This window comes from Trachymyrmex cornetzi, unplaced genomic scaffold, assembly GCF_001594075.2.
Source record: "Trachymyrmex cornetzi isolate Tcor2-1 unplaced genomic scaffold, Tcor1.1 scaffold78, whole genome shotgun sequence".
NCBI lineage: Eukaryota > Metazoa > Arthropoda > Insecta > Hymenoptera > Formicidae > Trachymyrmex > Trachymyrmex cornetzi.
Genome location: NW_017300113.1, coordinates 509,226 through 528,821, shown reverse-complemented (window position 1 = coordinate 528,821; position 19,596 = coordinate 509,226). Strand labels below are relative to the sequence as shown.

The 19,596-nt window shown below is 32.6% G+C and overlaps 4 protein-coding genes across 5 annotated transcripts in view; 2 read left to right on the top strand and 2 right to left on the bottom strand.

Annotated features, from left to right (window-relative positions):
- Positions 1-4,988: 4,988 nt before the first annotated feature.
- Rpn13 (regulatory particle non-ATPase 13) lies at positions 4,989-9,872 on the top strand. Of its 2 annotated transcripts, none has more exons than XM_018518733.1 (5): positions 4,989-5,389; positions 5,576-5,692; positions 6,201-6,537; positions 6,596-6,741; positions 9,322-9,872. In XM_018518733.1, the coding sequence occupies exons 1-5, from the start codon at positions 5,189-5,191 to the stop codon at positions 9,547-9,549; spliced, it is 1,029 nt and encodes a 342-aa protein (XP_018374235.1). In that variant the 5' UTR covers positions 4,989-5,188; the 3' UTR covers positions 9,550-9,872. The 2 variants fall into 2 exon arrangements, with proteins under 2 accessions (XP_018374235.1, XP_018374234.1); XM_018518732.1 differs by having other exon boundaries at positions 9,154-9,872.
- Positions 9,873-16,917: 7,045 nt separating this feature from the next.
- AGO1 (protein argonaute-1) overlaps positions 16,918-19,596 on the top strand; it is a 17,705-nt gene continuing 15,026 nt past the window's right edge. The window contains exon 1 of the mRNA XM_018518700.1: positions 16,918-17,128. The gene's annotated coding sequence lies outside the window, so the exon portion shown is untranslated. The remainder of the gene's footprint in view (positions 17,129-19,596) is intronic.
- LOC108768317 (uncharacterized) lies at positions 19,057-19,413 on the bottom strand. The gene has a single exon (XM_018518704.1). It carries the CDS (start codon positions 19,380-19,382, stop codon positions 19,164-19,166), a length of 219 nt encoding a protein of 72 aa, XP_018374206.1. The 5' UTR covers positions 19,383-19,413; the 3' UTR covers positions 19,057-19,163.
- mRpL53 (mitochondrial ribosomal protein L53) overlaps positions 19,430-19,596 on the bottom strand; it is a 5,172-nt gene continuing 5,005 nt past the window's right edge. Inside the window, exon 4 of the mRNA XM_018518703.1 lies at positions 19,430-19,509. The gene's annotated coding sequence lies outside the window, so the exon portion shown is untranslated. The remainder of the gene's footprint in view (positions 19,510-19,596) is intronic.

Here is a 19,596-nt window from a genome sequence, read left to right as displayed (position 1 = left end):
CCCGTGAGAGGGAAAATATCATCTGAAAAATGTAATATACAGCTATTATCTATACTATTGTACAATTATCGATTAACTTTTAGAAATAAATATCAAAAACACGTCATCATTGCGACATAAATTCAGAGCAGATAAAAGGGCTGAATCTCTTATTACGATGTCTGTAAGGTATGATTAGAGTCAATGAAATGAGCTAGAAATTAATAAAGTCTCTTATTACGATGTCTGTAAGGTATGATTAGAGTCAATGGAATGAGCTAGAGATTAATAAAAAGAGAAATATTTCTTTTATTACCCCGATAAATAGTTTTAAAGTTACACTCAATTTTTTATCGTATCACGAAAGATGCACGAAAACGAAAAATTAATTAAATTATTAATTGTGAAAGTAGGAATTGCATGAATTGCTTTATCTACATGAAAGTATTTATTAATTAACCTTGCCTCTTTATGACTCGTGTGAAGTATAATCGAGAGTTATATTCAAGAGAGAGAAAAATTTTACGTTAAATAAAAATAATTATCATCCGTAATTATCGCAAAATTGTAATAAATTTTGGTTTTCATCGCGTTTTGATTCCAAATGATTGAAAATACGTACGAAATATCTTTTCCGTGATACACGATTGTCATCTCGATCCTTTTATAAATAATTAAAATTTAACGTGCAAGGTAGTAATCGGATACTGAGTATTCATAAAGTACAACGTATTATATTTGGCATTCTTCGCGATAAGATATTAAAAAGTAACGTGAAGAGCGGCGCGCGACACGGCTACCTGCTTGTACGAATCTCGATAAAGGAATGACTGCGCGGTAACTACGCGTAAACGTGACGTGCTACCCTCCTGTGCCATCTCCCTCCCCCAAGGTCGCGCGTCAACCGTCTAACTGTCGAAATATTAATGCATATTACGAATTAAAATTGAATAATATATTCTTAAATTCTTTACATTTTTAATGTTTTCCGATTAATACAATTTATATTACACAAAATCCGCGCAGAGTATACACAGTATTTTTAATAGAAGATTGACGCCGTGCTGTTTTTTTCTTATTTTTGAATTACTGAATTCTGCCATTCACGTCTTATTCTAAAAATAAAAGAATTATTTAGTACTTATTATTTTAAATAACTCCTTTTGACCTATTCTTTAATTAATACTTCAAATAAATTTTCGGATCTCATTTTATGTTTTTCATTTTAAATAAATCGCATCATCAGAGATAGGTATTAAACAAAATTTCATTCAAAATATGTATTTTAAATTAAAAAAATATAGCAGTTATTTAGTATTTAATATTTTAAGAAACTTTCTCTAGACTTATTTCTTATCTAATATTTTAAGCAAATTTTCGGAATCAAAAATATGATGTTTCATATTATTTAGTATTTATCACAAATACGTGTCTAAAGGAAATGTGAAGATCGAACTTTGTTTTACAAAAAAACCGCGCAGTATATATACAATATTTTTAATAAAAGATTGATACCTTGCTTTTTATTACTTTTAAATTCTATCATTTGTGTCTTATTCCGCATTCTTAATCCACGAAAAATAATAGTTAAATTTTATTTAAATTCACAATATAATGTAAGATTTGTTGAATTTTAAGCATCAAGTAAAAAATATGATGTTAATTGAAATAGAACAGTGATTTGTATAATTTCGGTATTCTATATATCTGTGATTCTGTCGCGAACATATTTTCTTTCTTATGAGTAAGTAATGAAATACTAGCGTATTGAACGACGCAATCACGTAGCAAGACTATATGCTAACCGAAATATTTAATTATTTATAACATAGATTGGTACTAAATATTTTGCTTCTTACATTGCAAATTTATTTTGCTTATCATAAGATATTAAATTCAACATAAAGAGTACAGTCTTCTTATTTAATTGAAAAGTATTAATCAAAAGTATTTAAAAAATATTAATTAATTTTAGTTATTTTATCAGTATTATTTTGTGCCAAAATTTTACGCTTTGGAAAGAATAAAATTATGTTTTAAATAAATTTATATTTAGTTAATATCCTATAATGAACAAAATTAATTTGAAATGTAAGAAGCAGAGAATATTTGGCATGAATTAATGTTACAAACAATTAAATATTTCGGTTGGTCTTGCTACGTGTTTGCAGTGTACAGTGAGCTATTATTTCATTACCCATGTATATTATGAACATAATAGGTACGCAACAGAATCATAGACATATAGAGTACAGGAATAACAAATCACTGCATGTTTTATTACGAGTAGTAAGTTGGGTCTTAGAATTCAACAAATCTCGCACTCTGCATTGTAAATTTGAATAAAATTTATCTATTACTTTTCCCGAATTAAAAATGCGAAATAAAACATGAATGATAAAATTAAAACGATACAAAAGTTGCAAAAAGCCGCAAGGCATTAATCTTTTATTAAAAACATTGTACGGATTTCTTGTAATAAAAAATTATTACAAACTGATAATAGCTTATTTTAATTACGTTTAAGAGAACCGTTCAAGTAAAGTAGCATTGAACAAATGCCAGAGATGCCAAAAGCAAAACGCGAAATATTTATATACGGGTACGACGATACCCGTTTGTCAAAATCACGTAAAATATAAAATAATTGAATAAACCGTGAATATTTTTCATACGCGACAGTTGGATATTCGAACGGCGTACAACGCGGCGGAGCGCCGGATGACGAGTGAAGCAGTGAAGGGATGAAGGTGAGCGGCCGGTGAACAGCTAGGGGTAGCGTGGTGAGCGTGGTGGGGGAACGTGCCGCGCGTCGCGGTAGTTGACTACGTCATCACTTCGGCATTCGCCCAGCGACTTTAGAGGGTGGGACGAAAGTATTGTACGAGTCGTTCCGGGTGTCGCATTATTTCATGAAAATTAAATAAGTATCTACGAACACGAATTAATTACCTTACGAATACGTAAGGTTGCCTAAAACTAAGGTATGCACTAAAGGTTAAGAAATAAGTCAGAAGAAGTTATTTAAAATAATTAATTTTAAATAACTTTTTCTCTTTTTTATTAAAAATGCATTTTAAATACCTTTATTTCTTAAATACGACCGAGCTCCGTATATTAATATATTGAAAACTTGATTTTTTTATATTATGTGAAATAAATTAAAATACAATTAGCATTTCGTCGCGGAATTAATGAAACAACTTCTTATATCTACAAGTTTTAGCGGCGCGAGTCGTTTAATGTGATATCGTAATTACATGGTGATACACCGTGGAACATATTTGATATTATTTTATCATTTCAAATATTTCGTATTAATTATAATGTGCTGTTAAAAGGCAAGAAGTAAAAAGAGATTTTTACTAGCGTGATTTTTTTTTACACAATCTTTATTCAATTATTCGTACTTTACATAATTGTGACAAACAGGTATCGTCGCACATTTCACGCTTTGCTTTTGGCATCTCTGGCACTTGTTCAATCCTATTTTACTTATACGGTTTTTTTTAAACATAATTAATAATTATTCGCCTGGAGTATTTTTGATGTTCCAACATTATGTCTCAATATTCATTAGTCTTTTTAAATAATTCATACTTAAATAAAGATTGATAAAATATTCTATATATTCTTTATATGAAGATACATATAAATTTTCAATTAATATCGCGAAACAATTTACGATAAATACAGCTTTGGCTAAAAGTATTAAATATCTTGTTAATCATTATTTAATTTTTCAGTTAATAAATTAATTTAAGACTCTGTTACTGCAAATTATCTGTGTTTTAGAAATTCTTTAAATTGACGTATAATGCTCGATAAAATAACTGTTACGAATTATTTAAAATAAAAAATATAAAATATAAGTTCCAGAAACTTATTTAAAATATAAAATCGTAGGAATCGATAAAAAACTGATACGTCTTGTTTAAAATAAAAAATATAAAATAGTTTTCGGAAATTTATTTAAAATATTAAGTAAGAAATAAGTCAGAAGTGTTATTATTTAAAATAATGAATACTAAATAACTCTTTTATTTTAGAATAAGATATGAATCATTCACGTCTTATTCTAAAATAAAAAAGTTACATATATGTACTATTAATTATGTTTGGTAAAAACGGGCCGAAAATTTGCATAAAGAAACAACTTCGTAATTTTATAAGATATTATAAGACAAAATTCACTAAATTAATTTGTATGAATTTTCGATTTCGTTTATTAAAATTTAACAATTTTCATATTCAACATTTTTATATTGTCATACGTCGAAAAATGTTCTATTATTTTATTATATATTGATTTTTTATCACTTAAGATTTTATTAATTTTATTAGTTTCATTAATTTTATTAATTATATTTTATGTATATATTATAAATTTTAATTCTTTTGTGTAACATATATATGTATAAATATATGTATGTCACATGAAAAAGTTGAAATTAATAAAATTAATTATATATATATAGAAGAAAGTCTTTTAATCAGAACGAGAGTATACTGTATAAGTATATTATATACTATATAAGTTTATCATTTTTACAAGCATATAAAAATTATTAAGCAATTTTTACGTATTTTTTTGACATCTTTAGAAAGTATTTGTAAAATTGTATATTTATAACAAATTGTATATGCTCCTTACGGAAATAAATCAGGTGCTCCTGATGGAAGTAAATCGCGTTGAAATCGCTGAAATAAATCTATTAAATTAATAGAGATTTCAACGATTTCAGCGATTTATCATCAGAAGCACCGAAAAGAAAGGATGTTATTGTGTAGTTTGCATCCACTTCTTCAGGGGGCAGTAATATGCGGGCGCATTTTGCAGTTACAGGAAAATAGCCCTTATGTCCTCTCTCAGCTTTCTTTCCGATATGGGTCTGTTTCGCACCGCCATCTTGAAATGCAATCAAATGCAATGTCATCGACGGCAGGTCTCGTAAGCGCTCGTATCGAGTACGTTCGTAGAGCCGTTTTTAGCGTTATGTGTATTATATTGTATCATTCTATCTTCATCGTTTATTAGATTAAAGACAAGGATAGAATGACACGATAGTGCTAATAGCATTTGAAGCTCTGAACGCACCCATCGTATCATAAGTGATAAGTAGCATAAAGTAGGAGCAACTAGAAGTTAGTCGGCTGTTCGAGAGTCTCGTTCGTCTCGTACGGAAATTTTCGTTTTACATCGGCAAACATGTCAAGCGGTGCGCTTTTCGGTAATAACGCTTCTCGCGGTGCCTCAAAAAATCTTGTCGAATTCAAAGCTGGCAAAATGACTGTGAAAGGAAAGATGGTTTATCCGGATACACGGAAGGGCCAGCTCTATGTCTATCAATCTGACGATTCATTGATGCATTTCTGCTGGAAGGACCGAACGACCGGAGTAGTTGAAGACGTACGATGATTATTCTTGCTCTTAATGAATTTCTAAAAAAATCATGTAAATGAAACAGCGTTTTTCATTCAATCCTGCACGCCTAGAAACTACACCTCTTAATTATTTTATTGCACACTTGATTTGCCGTTTGTATTAATATACAACATATATGTTCTATAATCTAAAATACTATATGTTTTTCAGGACTTAATTATCTTCCCCGATGATTGCGAATTTAAACATGTTCCTCAGTGTAAGACTGGCAGAGTATATCTTTTGAGGTTTAAGTCTTCGAATAAAAAGTTTTTCTTTTGGCTACAGGTATATAAAATAAATTTTGTAACGTACAATTAGGCTACTGTTTTATTTATGTGTTTTTGTCGTACGACAAATTTTTCATTTTTGTTGATTGGCTAGAAGATAGAAAAATCCAAAGGACCTCTCTGTCCTATACACATTTGTCATACGACGAAAACGTACAAATGAAATAGCACTCCTACAAAATTATTGCAGTTATTGAAATAAATTGATTTATATATCTGCATTATATATTATTTATTTAACAAGCATTTGGTATTTATTTTATATTATGTTATAATCAGCTGTCTGTATATTAAACATAAAGTTATATAATAGATGCCATATGCTTTCATTAGAGACATTAGTAAGAGAAGACAGTTACTTTCCTTCTATTATGCAATATGTGATGGAGAATGCAGCATACCACATATATCTTTGTCCTTTATATGTTGTCTTCAGCTACCATGTACACTTTGTTATATATGTTTATTAAACATGATTTTATAAAATGCATATTTGCTTTGTATAGGATCTTAAAACTGATAAAGATGAGGAGCATTGCAGAAAGATTAACGATGTACTAAATAATCCACCGACTCCAGGATCCCAGAGAAGTGGTGGTACCAATGCTGAAGGAGATCTTCAGAATCTATTGAACAACATGTCGCAGCAACAGCTTATACAATTGTTTGGTGGCGTTGGTCAAATCGGTGGTCTGGGCAGTTTATTAGGTACAATGAATAGACCACATGGTGTTCAGAGTACAAGGGCTTCCACTACAACTTCATCTACTCCAGCCACTACGAATGTAACTAGACCGCCTCATTCATTGACTCCTGGACCTAATACGGATTCTAAATCTTCGAGTGAGTTTAAACTGTTTGCTCAAATAAAGCAGCATATCTGAATGATGTATTTATTTAGGTAATAATAAATCATCAACGAGAACAACAGCTCCGTCCACGCCAGCTGCAACAGCAGCAGCTCCAAGCAATAGAATACAACTTAGCGATTTGCAGAATTTTCTATCGGAAATTCCGACGCCATCTCGAACGGAGCCAGCTGTGCAGGTAATATCGTATTGCTTTTTCATATTTATTACTCAGTTAATCTGACCGTTGGATTGAAACTTCAATTGAAAATTGAATTTTCTAAAAAATGACTGGTGCAAATATAATGCAATGTACATACTATTTTTTTAAATTGTAATAATTGAATTAGAAGAACTTTGACTCTGCATGGCATAAACAATAACAGGTAATTGAAGATGTTAGTGTTTTGTGAGTAGAAGATGCCTCTGTCAAGTGTTTAATGTGCTGATTACAAGTATCCATTTATATAGAGTATCCTAAAATTTTTCTAATAGTCTTTCCATCATAAATTTTTTGGTCTTTTCATGATCAATTCATATTTTCATTTAATACAAATGTCAAAGCGTCTAAAACTTTTGCGTAATAAATAATTGCAGCTTTTAATCAATTAAACTTAAAGAAAAAAAAGATAAAATTATCCTTATTTATTAATATTACATTTTATATCTATTTGAATATAAATTCTTCTAGCTTAATTACTAAAATTTAGAATACATAAAATCAGAAAAGCAATGATATCTTTATTAAGAAAAGAACGTTCTCTTTAAATTCGCTGTGAAGAGGAATAATTAATATTTTTTATAATTTTGGAACACTCTATAAATGGCTTTCAAGAATATCACAATAATAATGAAACGTCATACATTGAAATTGCATTATAAAGCGTTTATCGAAAGTTAACAATTTTGCTATGAACATGTGCATGTCATTATTTTCATTTTTTAATACAAAGATTGCAGTATCAAGTGTTTTATAAAAATCTGATCTTTTATATAGCAAAATCATCAATGTCAATTACAAAATTTGATTAATTTTTTCGAGAAATATGTATTATACATTGTGTTTGCATTTGTATCTCATTCAAAAAAACTTTACGTCTGATGTTATAATATTTCTAGAAATAATTTGATAAATTTTGGTATCAAAGATAAATTATTTTAATTAATAATAATAATATTTATTGGATAAATTCTATTTTTATGAATTGGTTTACACACACACACACACACACAAACACAAATAACGTATTTTTTTCAAATACGAAAAGATAAAATTAAATCCCTTCTCTCATCCTATGATAGTTGCAAGACTACACATCTGTTTAGTACATTTTAAATCTTAAAAGAGATAAATTAATAAAAGAGATATTAAAATAAGTATCGGTTATAACATTGATTGTGCATAAATATTCCGAATTATTTTTTTTATCAAATGAAGAGATAAAAAGATCTGATTGTCGTTAATATTTTAGATTAATATTAATGTAGAATTAATATACAAGAATAAAATCAGGAAAGCAGAAGAACAATAGTAGTTTACATATAAAAAATATATATAGTATTCTGAAAGCACAATAAATAAACGACGAAATCAAGCGATCACAAATAGAAGAAAATATATGGAAGTTCTTAATAACGTGAACAAAGTGTAATGTAGAAAATTCAAGGATTGTTTATCATGGAACAGATTATCTGTCGTATAATACTAATTGTGTATTTTTTACAGCTATTGTCACTATCAGGAATACATAAAGTGCCATTCTTGATAACAGAAGTTGCAGAATAGCTTTCAGACTTATTCAGTATTTTACAAGTGTTTAAAATGGTTCTCTGAGTGAGCGCGAATTTTTTAGCTTTATTATTTGTGAATAATTAATAACTGTTGTATAATATATTGCGATGCTAGAAAATTAACATTGAAAGTATTATATGTACACCTAAACTAACAAAACCATTACAAAAAAAGTTTGTGATGGAATAACGGACTTCGTAGTTAATTAATGTATCTAGATTGAATTTTAATATGCTATAGCTATGTTTGTGTTTATGTGCTTGTAGATGATAATATCATTATAGAAGTCACGTGATCAATAAGTCCTAGCTAATATGTTTTACAATGCTGTGTTTGTCTTTCTCTACCTGTGAAACTCAGTAAGGTTTTAATAATCTATAAGTGAACTACTCTCAATGTTACACAGTCCAACACAATTTTATGTAGTAATATTTCTTTGAAAGACTGTTAAACATATTATATATTTCCTACAATATTGTGAAATTATGTTACTAACACGCATTTACTGTTAAGTTACTGAATACGAAGTACTTTGATCAGGCAAAGTGTTAAAAAAAGAAAACAAGTAGCAACAATGATTTTTAAAAATTCGGCCATGTCACAATCTGGTTGCCAAACTAATTAGTTAATCTGTAATATATTGTGATAGAGCAAGATTAGAGAAAAGACAGAGGCATGGTTTTCTCACTATTCAATACTATCCTTTGTCTGAACTTTTCCTGGCTGTCGGAGATTCTGGCTCTGCTGAGCAGTTGGGGAAGTTTCTCTGGGTATGTCTGTTGTTTTCGTCCAGCTACAGCGCAGCTTATTGTCCGGCAGAGGGGCGTAGCGACAGAGCTGACCAACTCTATCCCAACGGCGATCTCTACGACGGAGAGCTTGGAGAGTACTATGAACGTGCACTTGCCACCTGGGGACAACCTGTCTACCACGCTATCGTCTCCCCAGTTCTCCCAGGCGCTATCAATGTTCTGGTCTGCTTTGCAGTCGGGCCAGGCGGGCCCTGTCATCCGTCAATTCGGCTTGGGACCGGACGCCGTCAATGCCGCAACCAGTGGAAACATCGAAGAATTCGTCGGCGCTCTGGAGTCCGAAGCGAAGAACGGTCAGGGACAGCAAGCGCAACAGGGACAAGATGACAAGAATAAGAAGCAATCATCGGCCGCTAGTCCTGATAAGAAGGACGATGACGACGAAGGCATGGCTTTAGACTAAGGATGGAATTTGTACGCATCTCTCATTTCAGGCGTTGCCTTTTTTTATTTAGAAATCATGCGTTACATTATTATTATGTTACAATGAATACGCAATAAAAAATCTTACTGGATATATATTTTTCTCCAAGATAATTCAAACATATATATGTATAATTTCAGTAACATACTTTTTGGATGTATATGTAAACGTTTCTTCAAGCCTTCGAAAATCCACAACATTAATCTTGTATATTAATGAGAGATTAGCAAACACGTTGACTAAAATATAGAAACAAGAAATTGCATCACGTATCAAAATTAACGAAAATGAATATATTGGGCCTTTTGTATACATTTATTGGATTTATTAAATTGCGAACGCTTAAATAAAATAATTTAATAAAATCGTATATATGTACAAAATTCGTATATTGTATGAGTATCCAAATGTCTCGAAATGTCTTTGTACTTAAAATCATTTAAATTGTTGAAATACCGAGTAGTTATTATCGCAGGTTTCTATTTTTTAGATTATTATCACATTTCTTATATAAAAGATAAGATTATAAAATTTGTTGAATTAATTATGTCCTTTATACTGAAATATTTGGTTACTTTTTGTTCACTATTTTCCTAATTTATTTACTTCTTTTAGTGAGTAGAAAATATTTTTTTTTAAAAAGACTATTTTTATACTTTAAATTTTATTTATAATTTAAAAATAAGTAATTTTGTAAAAAAAATATTTTGTGAAAATATGTAATGAAACAGTCAAACGTCGAATTTAAATTGTAAGAAAAGAAATGGCGGGAAAGAGCGATCCAATCATGCGCTTTTGTTTACGACGCACAAGCGTTTTATTGGACCTACACGATAATCGATATATAGTGTCAGCTGAGTTTTACCAACTACTTGATTGACAAAAAAAAATAAAATAAGTTGATGCTATATCGTATCGTTAAGTTACTATTAATAAAATATAAATTACAAAATAATTAGCGCGATTATTTGGATTGATTTTCTCAGGCAAAAAAGGTTAGGTCGAAAAAGCAAAGGTTGCTCAGGGTGACGCCGTAAATGTGTCGTCAGGTGTTTATCCGTTTGATCGCGGTGGTTTCTGATTGGCTGCTTGATCATGACATCATGCAGGTGCGGCTATAGTGCGAGAAGCCAAACATTTCTATTTATGTAATACAATTTTTATAGAAAAAAAATTAAAAAATAATAAATCGACGCAACAAACAATTCTAAAACATTTCTAAAGTTGTAACGCCATCTACGAAAGTTTTCAAATTGGATGAAATAATGTTGGTTATTAGCCTAACTAATAAGAGTAAAATACATTTATCTATTTCAACTTTGGTATTTGTTTTTTTTTTATATTTGTTATTTTGTAAAATACATTTTTTTATCTAACAATTTTATTAAATTAAAATTTAATTAATATTTAAAGAGCAAATCAAAATCTATTTGAATCTAATCCGAGTGTATGAATTTTTATTTTAGTTGACCAGAAGATATAAAGGCGTGACTTTCTTAGACTTCCACATAATAGGGACAAGATAATTAATGACGAAATTCATTGAGTTAACCAAGGTACGCGCGATACAATGGTAAGTGCCTAAGTGGTAGGAAATGCCGGTCATCACGCCGCCGCGACGCGACGCATCCATGCGATCGAAGCAGCGCGCAGCGGCGTCCCGGCCGGAGCGTTTGTTTGTAAACACGGCCGTATGACGGGGCGCCCGCTTACGGCCCTGCGCGTTGCTGGCGCGCAGTCGCGCGAATCGAACGGAGTAGTGGGGGAACTCCCTCGCGAAACGCTGATCGCCGAATGCGCCACGGCGAAATTTCGCTGACAAAAGCCGCGGCGAATAACGCGTCGGGCCGGACGCGTAAAGGAGCCCAGTTTCCTGTCTGCGAGTGAATCCGATCGGCCGCTGCGGTGAGCCGCGACGTATCGTGGCCAGTGTCATCGTGAAATAAGCTGCGGGTATCGTAATTTCCCCCCAATGCCATTGTTGTGATAGCGATACCGCGGCAGCGGCGGCGGCGGCGGCGGGCGCTAAGGCGGTGGGGAAAGAAGAGAGCGGGCGGGGGTAGGTAGTGGCTTAAAGGGAACGAGGGGGAGTGAGAGGGGTGACGTGGAGTAGTAAGACAGTGTGCGTGAGCGCCGATACTCGCGCGCGCAGTCCACGTACGTGTGCACAATGGCAACCTTGACACTTGGTGATCGTTTTTGGCGGCTCCGCGCCGTGGAGATCGCGCGTCCGGCGGCATCGCGTCGCGAGTGAAAGCGACGACGGCAAGGCACGCCTCGAGCAACAATAGCAGAAGGAGAAAGAAAACGAGAGAAAGAGAGGAAAGCGCAGGAGAAGAAGGCGAGTGGTGGCCGAAAGACGCGGGAGTGCTGCGTACGTGGACATCACGACTCGGCTCGAAATTCCTACGTTATCTTCGATGTAGGGTCCGCAAGTTTCCTTAGCGACGCGCCACGACCTCCCTTTGTTTTGGTCCTCGCGTCCCAGACCGTCATCCTCGGACTTCGGAGCGTGGCCGCGAAACCGTCGCGTCGCGCGTCGCGCTGCGTCGTGTCGCGTCACGTCACGCCGTGCCGCGCGTTGCGTCGCGCGCGGCATTCCGACACGGCGGTCGCGAGACTCGCCGTCCACGAAAGTAAAAAAAAAAGGGTTCGATTTGAAGGTTAGAGGTTAGGCGAGAGAGTGACAAGTGTCAACGTACGTTGTGCAAACAGTATGAATCATCGTCCATCGTACTTCGTCAACTTGGTGTCGTCATCGTCGTTGTGTTGTTGCAGCAATACATTTTTTTTTTTTCGTCCGTGTGTAAAAAAACGATAAAATTGTGATAACTTTCAAATTAGTTAGTACCTCCTATTATTAAATGAAACTTTAGACTCGCGTGTAATTTAACGAGTGTGCATATGTCGCTCGATCACGTCGCGGCGTGTTTTGTTTCACAATGTCTAATTTTACGACAAATTACGATATACATTGTATAAGTAATTAGAAAGAAATATAAATACATACACATGTGTACATAAATATATATTTTATGTATATATTTTGTTATATATGTATATGGATGTATTCAAAGATGAATGATGATGAATTGTATTAAATTTAAATTTTATTTTTTGTATTTTATATTTCTTTACCACGTTAATTAATTAACATTTGGAATACGGAGGTCTATTTTTTAAATCTTAGTTTTGCCTTGAGTCAGATTTTTTTATCATTATTCATTATATTTTATTGTATTTCTTGCCTTAAAATATGACACTATTTCAACACCACGCTAAAGTGGCTTTTTCTGTAATTACCTCCTTGATATTTATGAGCGCGTCAATTTTTTACATTTATGTGATAGTCATTAGAAGATTTAAAGCAATTATGCGCAAAAAAATCGCTCTAATGTTGAATAAAAAAAAATCATCGCGGTGTGGAGTTTCGTGAATTTTATTGGACGTTTTACGAGTTTATGCGAGTGCGTTTTCCTAGTTTGTCGCTCATTATCGCTCGGCGAAACGTCAGCATGAAGAAACGTCATTCGCGCGACCGGTCGGACGACCCAATTTCTTGTCTCATCGCTCGCGGTTCGACCAGAAAAAAAAGATACAGAGCTGCTTACGCGGCATGTGAATGGTAGCTAACGCGCGTGGTACGCGGTTCCGCGTGCGCGCGACGCACGCGGAAGCCGCGTCTCTTCCGTCTGCGTGTGGCGGCGCGTACGCGTCACGCGCGACGCCAGGGATTGATCTCGAGGGAAGAGATGAAATGCGATTTTGAAACATCCATATTCTTTAGGGACGATAAGAGGATCGGAGGCGGATCTTTAAATGCCAACACGCTTGCACTTTTCAAAGCCCGAAGGAATTACGCTGTAATTGTTCCTTAAATATTTACTCTGTAAAATTTTTAGAACGAAATCTCACTCTGAAAAGAGAAATCTCACTTTTAATTAAAAATTGAGCCACTCTTTCAAGATTAGCTCAGTTTTCTTCGGAGTGAGATTCTGCTCCAAAAAGTAAATTGTTCCATCATTGACACACTTAGAATATTTAAGAAGTTCAAATGGCGAGTTTGGTCATTACACTAGATTAGTGCATATTAAAAGTTGATGTGAAATTAATATGAAATTAATAAAGTTCAATGTAAGATATAAATATTTGAAATATATAGGGCAAGATTACTAGTTGTGGATCACTCTTAAACAAAAATTTATATTTTTATCCAGAACGATATCGAATAATTAATAAAATATTTAATAGTTATAATTGATTATAAAGATTACATTATGGATGATTTTATTTCATTTCGGTGTCGTTTTATATGTTTTAATTTTAATTAAATGAAGTTGTGACAATTTTTTGCACAATCAGACTCCATATACTATATAATTGCAAATCAGTTCACCAAATGTTTTATACTTTTTGGATTTAATTTCAACCGCGCATGATATTGATTTTTTTCATGAAATCTAATGCTATTTACTACCTCCTGTAAAAGCTAAAAATGGCAATCTTTATGGTATTACACTGAATGAATTTTTAAAGATACATATCTTAACTATCTTAGTTTATCTGTCATGTTTTATTAACGACATCAATAAAATGTGCAGCGCTGTTGCTAATAAATAAAAAACAACTGATACTTTAAAAAGATAAAACAAATGCTAAAGAATCTTATGATATGCATTGTTTGATGGAAAACACTATAATTATTTAGATATAATATGTAATCTGAAATTAGTGCCTAATCCGCATTTAGTGCTTTTACTCTATTTTAATGATTAGATACCCAATAATGATGTTATCACGTTAATTAACAGAATGTACGTGTAGATATTATTGCATTACCAAAGCTGACTACATTATGCAACTTTATTCAAATACGATATTTTCTATAAAAAATAGTCTTTAATATGTATTAATCTATTATAGTGAATGATCAAGTTCATCAAAAATAATCTTGTGAAGATCCTACAACGATCAAATATGAATTAAAGAATTACTTTCACTATCTATCATCTATCTTCAGATTGCCAATTTGTCATTCTGTCACCAGCCGCGATTTATGAGAAGCAACAACGACGACGACGACGATCTCATTTGTTTTTTATCCACACAGAAAAATATATAGTGTATGCAGATAATAATTACTGATTTCAAGTATTTTAAAAGTCTATATATCCGCAAATCTATAAGTTCATCAATTATCGAAATATATATTTTTTGAATTCTAGAATAAGTTTAATATTTCAATGAAGATTATTAAGTTAAAACAAATTTGATTTGTTTATTATATAAAGTCGCTTCTTCGATCAATTTTATAATATTTTTTAATAGAAAATAAATTCTTGTTTTGAATACATAATGATGAATTTTATAATAAAATTTATAACAAGTATATTTTAAGATCATTATGAAGAAAATATTCTGTGTTAAAGGTACTTAAAAGGAAAAAAAATAAGTTGCGTAATCACATTTCTTAGCAATATAGAATAATATTTTTCTGTGTGTGCAGGCGGTGAATAAAGCTTTGCGATACGAGCAACGGCCGCGAAAGTATTGCTGCGTCGCGACGATTCGTCTCATTAAACTTCCGTATCCGTTTCAAGGGCAACATACTTCAAACTAGCATATGGAATTTGTCTATTTGCGAGCAACTATTCGATCCGCTATATTTAAACTTGATTATATAGACACATGAGAATTTTGTAGTTTAACATTTTTTCTTATTTCGACGTTTGATGTTGATTCTCACATTTGAACTACATGTGTTGCATGGCATAGTATTGCATTATGTATATGCAGCACGTACACATTAGGTGTATATTGATTATACTATGTTTGGAGTAACATGATGCAATCTATTACGAAACATCTTGTCTAATGTGTATACCGCAATTTTCTTGACAGCTGGAACTCGTTTTCATTCTGTATAAAATGTATCATGATAAAAAGTTTCAGTTTACTGAAGTGAAATTGATCGCAAAATGAATATTCTGAACGAGAGAACCAAATTGTACATCGAATAATCCGCGCAAGTCGGCAAGTAAATGGAGAAGCGCTTCACTACTTGTTCAAACGCACGGATTATTGATGAACGGTGCTCTCGGCTTTTGTCTTCATTCATAATGTTATCGCCAGCGTAGTGGAAATAGCGTCGAGAAATGTCATACTGTCTGTCGACAATCGGTATTTTTTTTCTTAGAGTTTACCCTGAAAATATGGCAGTTCGGGGACAACATTGTATTTCGAAAAATTTTATGTAAATTTCTCTCATTCATTAATAAAATTACAATAAAATATAAATAAGTTTGATGAATTTTATTGAAGTTGCATAGTAAAAATCTTTAAAATATATTATATTGTACCACCATATTTTCAGGATAAATTTTAAGAGATAATTCTCTCCGTGTATATATATAGGTATCTCTTCGCGAATATTTTTTGTCTGTTAGAGTTACTTTTTTGCAAAAAGGGAGGATTGCATCTTGTCACAAAAAACAATTATCTTATCAATCGTTATTATCTCTGCGATATTAAATATTATCATAGACATGTAACGACGTACATGTCTATGATAATATTTATGATCAAATAAAAGTTATGAAAGAAATATCACCAGCGTTATTATATCTGAAATTAGATTTAGATTCTTTCATTTTCACTTGCGTTCCTAAGGATTAAAAATAAATCCTCTTTATTTCATAATCTTCTTTACATTCGTAACGTAAGCTATAAATATTGAGTTTGTGTTCTTTTAAACAAATATTATAGAGCTTTGCGTTATTTTTAAATAAATATTTAACCTTTTGTTTACAATCATTTTTATTCCTTCTGTCTGCAATATGAATTTTTTTTCAGTCCAAGTTTTTTTACCGGTCTAAGCTTTCAAAATAAAATCAGAATTTTCAACATCTTTGTAATATCATCAAATAGTCTTTTAACTAAACTGTTAAAATATTTATTCAATAAAAATTGAAATTTAAGCAAAAATAATTTAAAATTGGAATTTCGCTCATATCAAGAGAAAGCAGACAGACTCACAAACAGACAGAAGGTTAAATAATGCTTTATATAAATACAGAACTTTTCGTTATTTCAAACAAATATTAAATTTTCAATACAATTAAATTGAGATGTTTAAAAGGAGAAAAAAAGAAAATGGGTTTAGAGTCGCCACTGCCTGCCCGCGCTTTTCCGGATCTCGCGACTAATCTCGCGAGTGCACGGCGTTTCGATGAATGCTCGGTGACGAGTCCTGACGTGCAAATGTTCTTGCAGAGAATCGTGGTCACGTGTGCGGACATTGACGTCGGAGCGGCAGCGAGGGATGCAATTTCCCGTGTTCGTGCGACCACGTAGTCTCGCGTGCACGCACGTAGGACAGAACAGTATATCGTCAGTGCATCATCATCATCGTCCTCGTCGTCATCGCTCCGTTGCGTGCGAACCAACCACCGAGAATGCCGGTGTGAAGTGAAGAACCAAACGCTCTGCGAAAAACGCTCTGCGATCTTTACATGTCGTAAATTTTACTTATCACCCCGAGGATACACGCAGAAACAAGGTGAGCACGTAGAGTCATTAAGCAAGAAAGCATCTCTCGCGGGATTCGAAATCTCGACAGAATTTCGCCGAGTTCGATAAGTTCCCCAGACTATGGGACGCGCGAGAATGATCTCTGCGATTGTTTTCATTTGTCGAATCACAAGATTCTTTTATCGCGTACACACAGACAGAAATTGAACTCGCCGAGTGTCACGGTTTTAATCCTACGTCTTTTTTTTTCATCGCCTTACCATTAACTCTTTCAAGACACTGATGATGATTTATCTCGAAAGATCTTTGATGTTTCTAGAAAATTCAATAGCAATTCTACCCGCTTGTTTTGTATAAATTCGAAAGTTCGGTTTGTAATGTCTTGCTAAATTTATTCAAATAGTATTTCTCAAAATTAAAAACTATAGAAAAAAATTGTAAGTTGAAAAGTTAAAGAATTTCCTTCTTACTAAGGATTTTGTTCCATTTATGCTGCTAAAAGATTGCCTTGAAAGAGTTAAAGTCACTTTGTGTATTTACAGCACAGATTGCCTTGTTTGTGCAGCTTTAATCTTCACGCTTTGACGCTTTATTAATTTATGTTTCGATATATTGCTTGATTTGCTTTGTATCTATCATTTCTTTCAGACACTATGCGGGTTGCTTGAAGTAGCTACTTGAAAATTATGCTATTCCCAATTCTGAATTCGACATCCTTCACAAATTGCTAATTGAAGACAATTGACACTTATTTAATGCTAATAGTTAAATAGATGTTGAAAATACAAACCAAGAATCGCCAGAACCAAATTTTACTGAGAATGATAAAGAATCACTTCGGGATTATGGAATGTCGAGTCTGATGTAAACATACATTTTATAGGATTGTTAAAATGGAAGCTAAAATGGAAGCCGGTATGTTTTAAAATTTCCGTTCGTAATAAAATCATATTCCATTACGATTTTATTATCGTAAGCGTAAAACATGTCGCGCCATAACACGTCCATCTTTCTAATTCCGGGCGACGTTAATTGCGAAGTAAATTTGTTTAAGCAAAACCACGCGAGTGAACAAATCTTCATATTCTGGCGATTATTTTTCACGTAACAAAGATGCCAATTTCTTACTTTAAGTCCGGTTTAAAATTTAGAGATGAAAGAGAAAAAGAAAAAGATATCCATGCTGTAGAAAGAATATACGTCCGCAAGGACGATAGCGTTGCACAGCCAGGACAGACAAAGAATGAAAGGAACGAAACGCACGCATGGACGAGATGGAAGAAAACACGAGAGACAAGAGACAGAGGAAAAGAAAGAGAGAAGAGAGGTGGGCAGAAGAAAGGAGAAGCAAAACTACTCGGCAAACTTGAGAAACGAGATTCGCACGGGTCTGCCGAATTTTTTTGTAGTTTGTTTGAGCAATATTTTGCATTATTTTTAAATACATTCTGCTATTTTAATTATGCGAGAATGTTTCAGAGCAATACAAAATTTATGTTTCTCCAACATGCTAGGTATTAGTATTAATGAGAATAGAAATATTTGTGTAAGAATTAAAAATTCGTGATCGAGTAAACATAGTAAATTTCTACAGAAATAATTGTACTGAGGTAAACTGATGTGAGTAATAATATAAAAAAGAATAACTTCATTTAAATTGTCGCTGTAAATAAGTAAAAAATGACCTAAAATTCACCATCCAAAAATCATAGTTACTAACCATCTGAAGTTCAAGTTTTGTTACGAGATGAGTTGTTAGACTAGCACCTAATTCACAACTAAACAAAACGACCAGACGATACATTTTTTAAGTAACATTTTATTATCGGCACAAACGATTTATGACATATATATTTTTTACGAAATTGTATCTGTTACAATAGTAATTAGCACAGAATGTTTCTCACTCTTATTATGTTTATATTGAATTTATATTATACTTTTTATTAAAAGGTTTACATGGTTGTGACGCGTCAAAAAAATCAATGACATCAAGAAATGAAGAAATGTAGTTTGACAAGGAACACAAAACATCTTGCAAACTAAATTCGATATACACGATCTTACTTAGCAGGTATTATAGTTATGTACTTTGAAAGAATAAATGCCACCAGAAAAGTACCTGCTACAAAACAAATGACGAAAACATACCAAGTTTCTTCGTCAAACACATCGGTGAAGGCTGGAATTTGATTGTAGACCGAATCGAGAAGTCGTAAATGGTAATTTTTACTGTTTCTTATTATTTTGTTCGTCGTTACGCTAGTATCCTTCCCGTACATTTTAAATTGGTAAAGTTTTTCTTTTTTACAATCGGTTTACTGTAAATATTTTGATATTGCGCGAAATAAATTTCTAGATTATTTAATATAAATGTAACGCCTTTCGGTGTTTAGCAAATAGAAAATCCTGCAAGAATATAAACTAATTATTATTAATGTCTATATATATATATTATACAGGGTGTCAATTATGTACCGGGACGGTCAAATATTT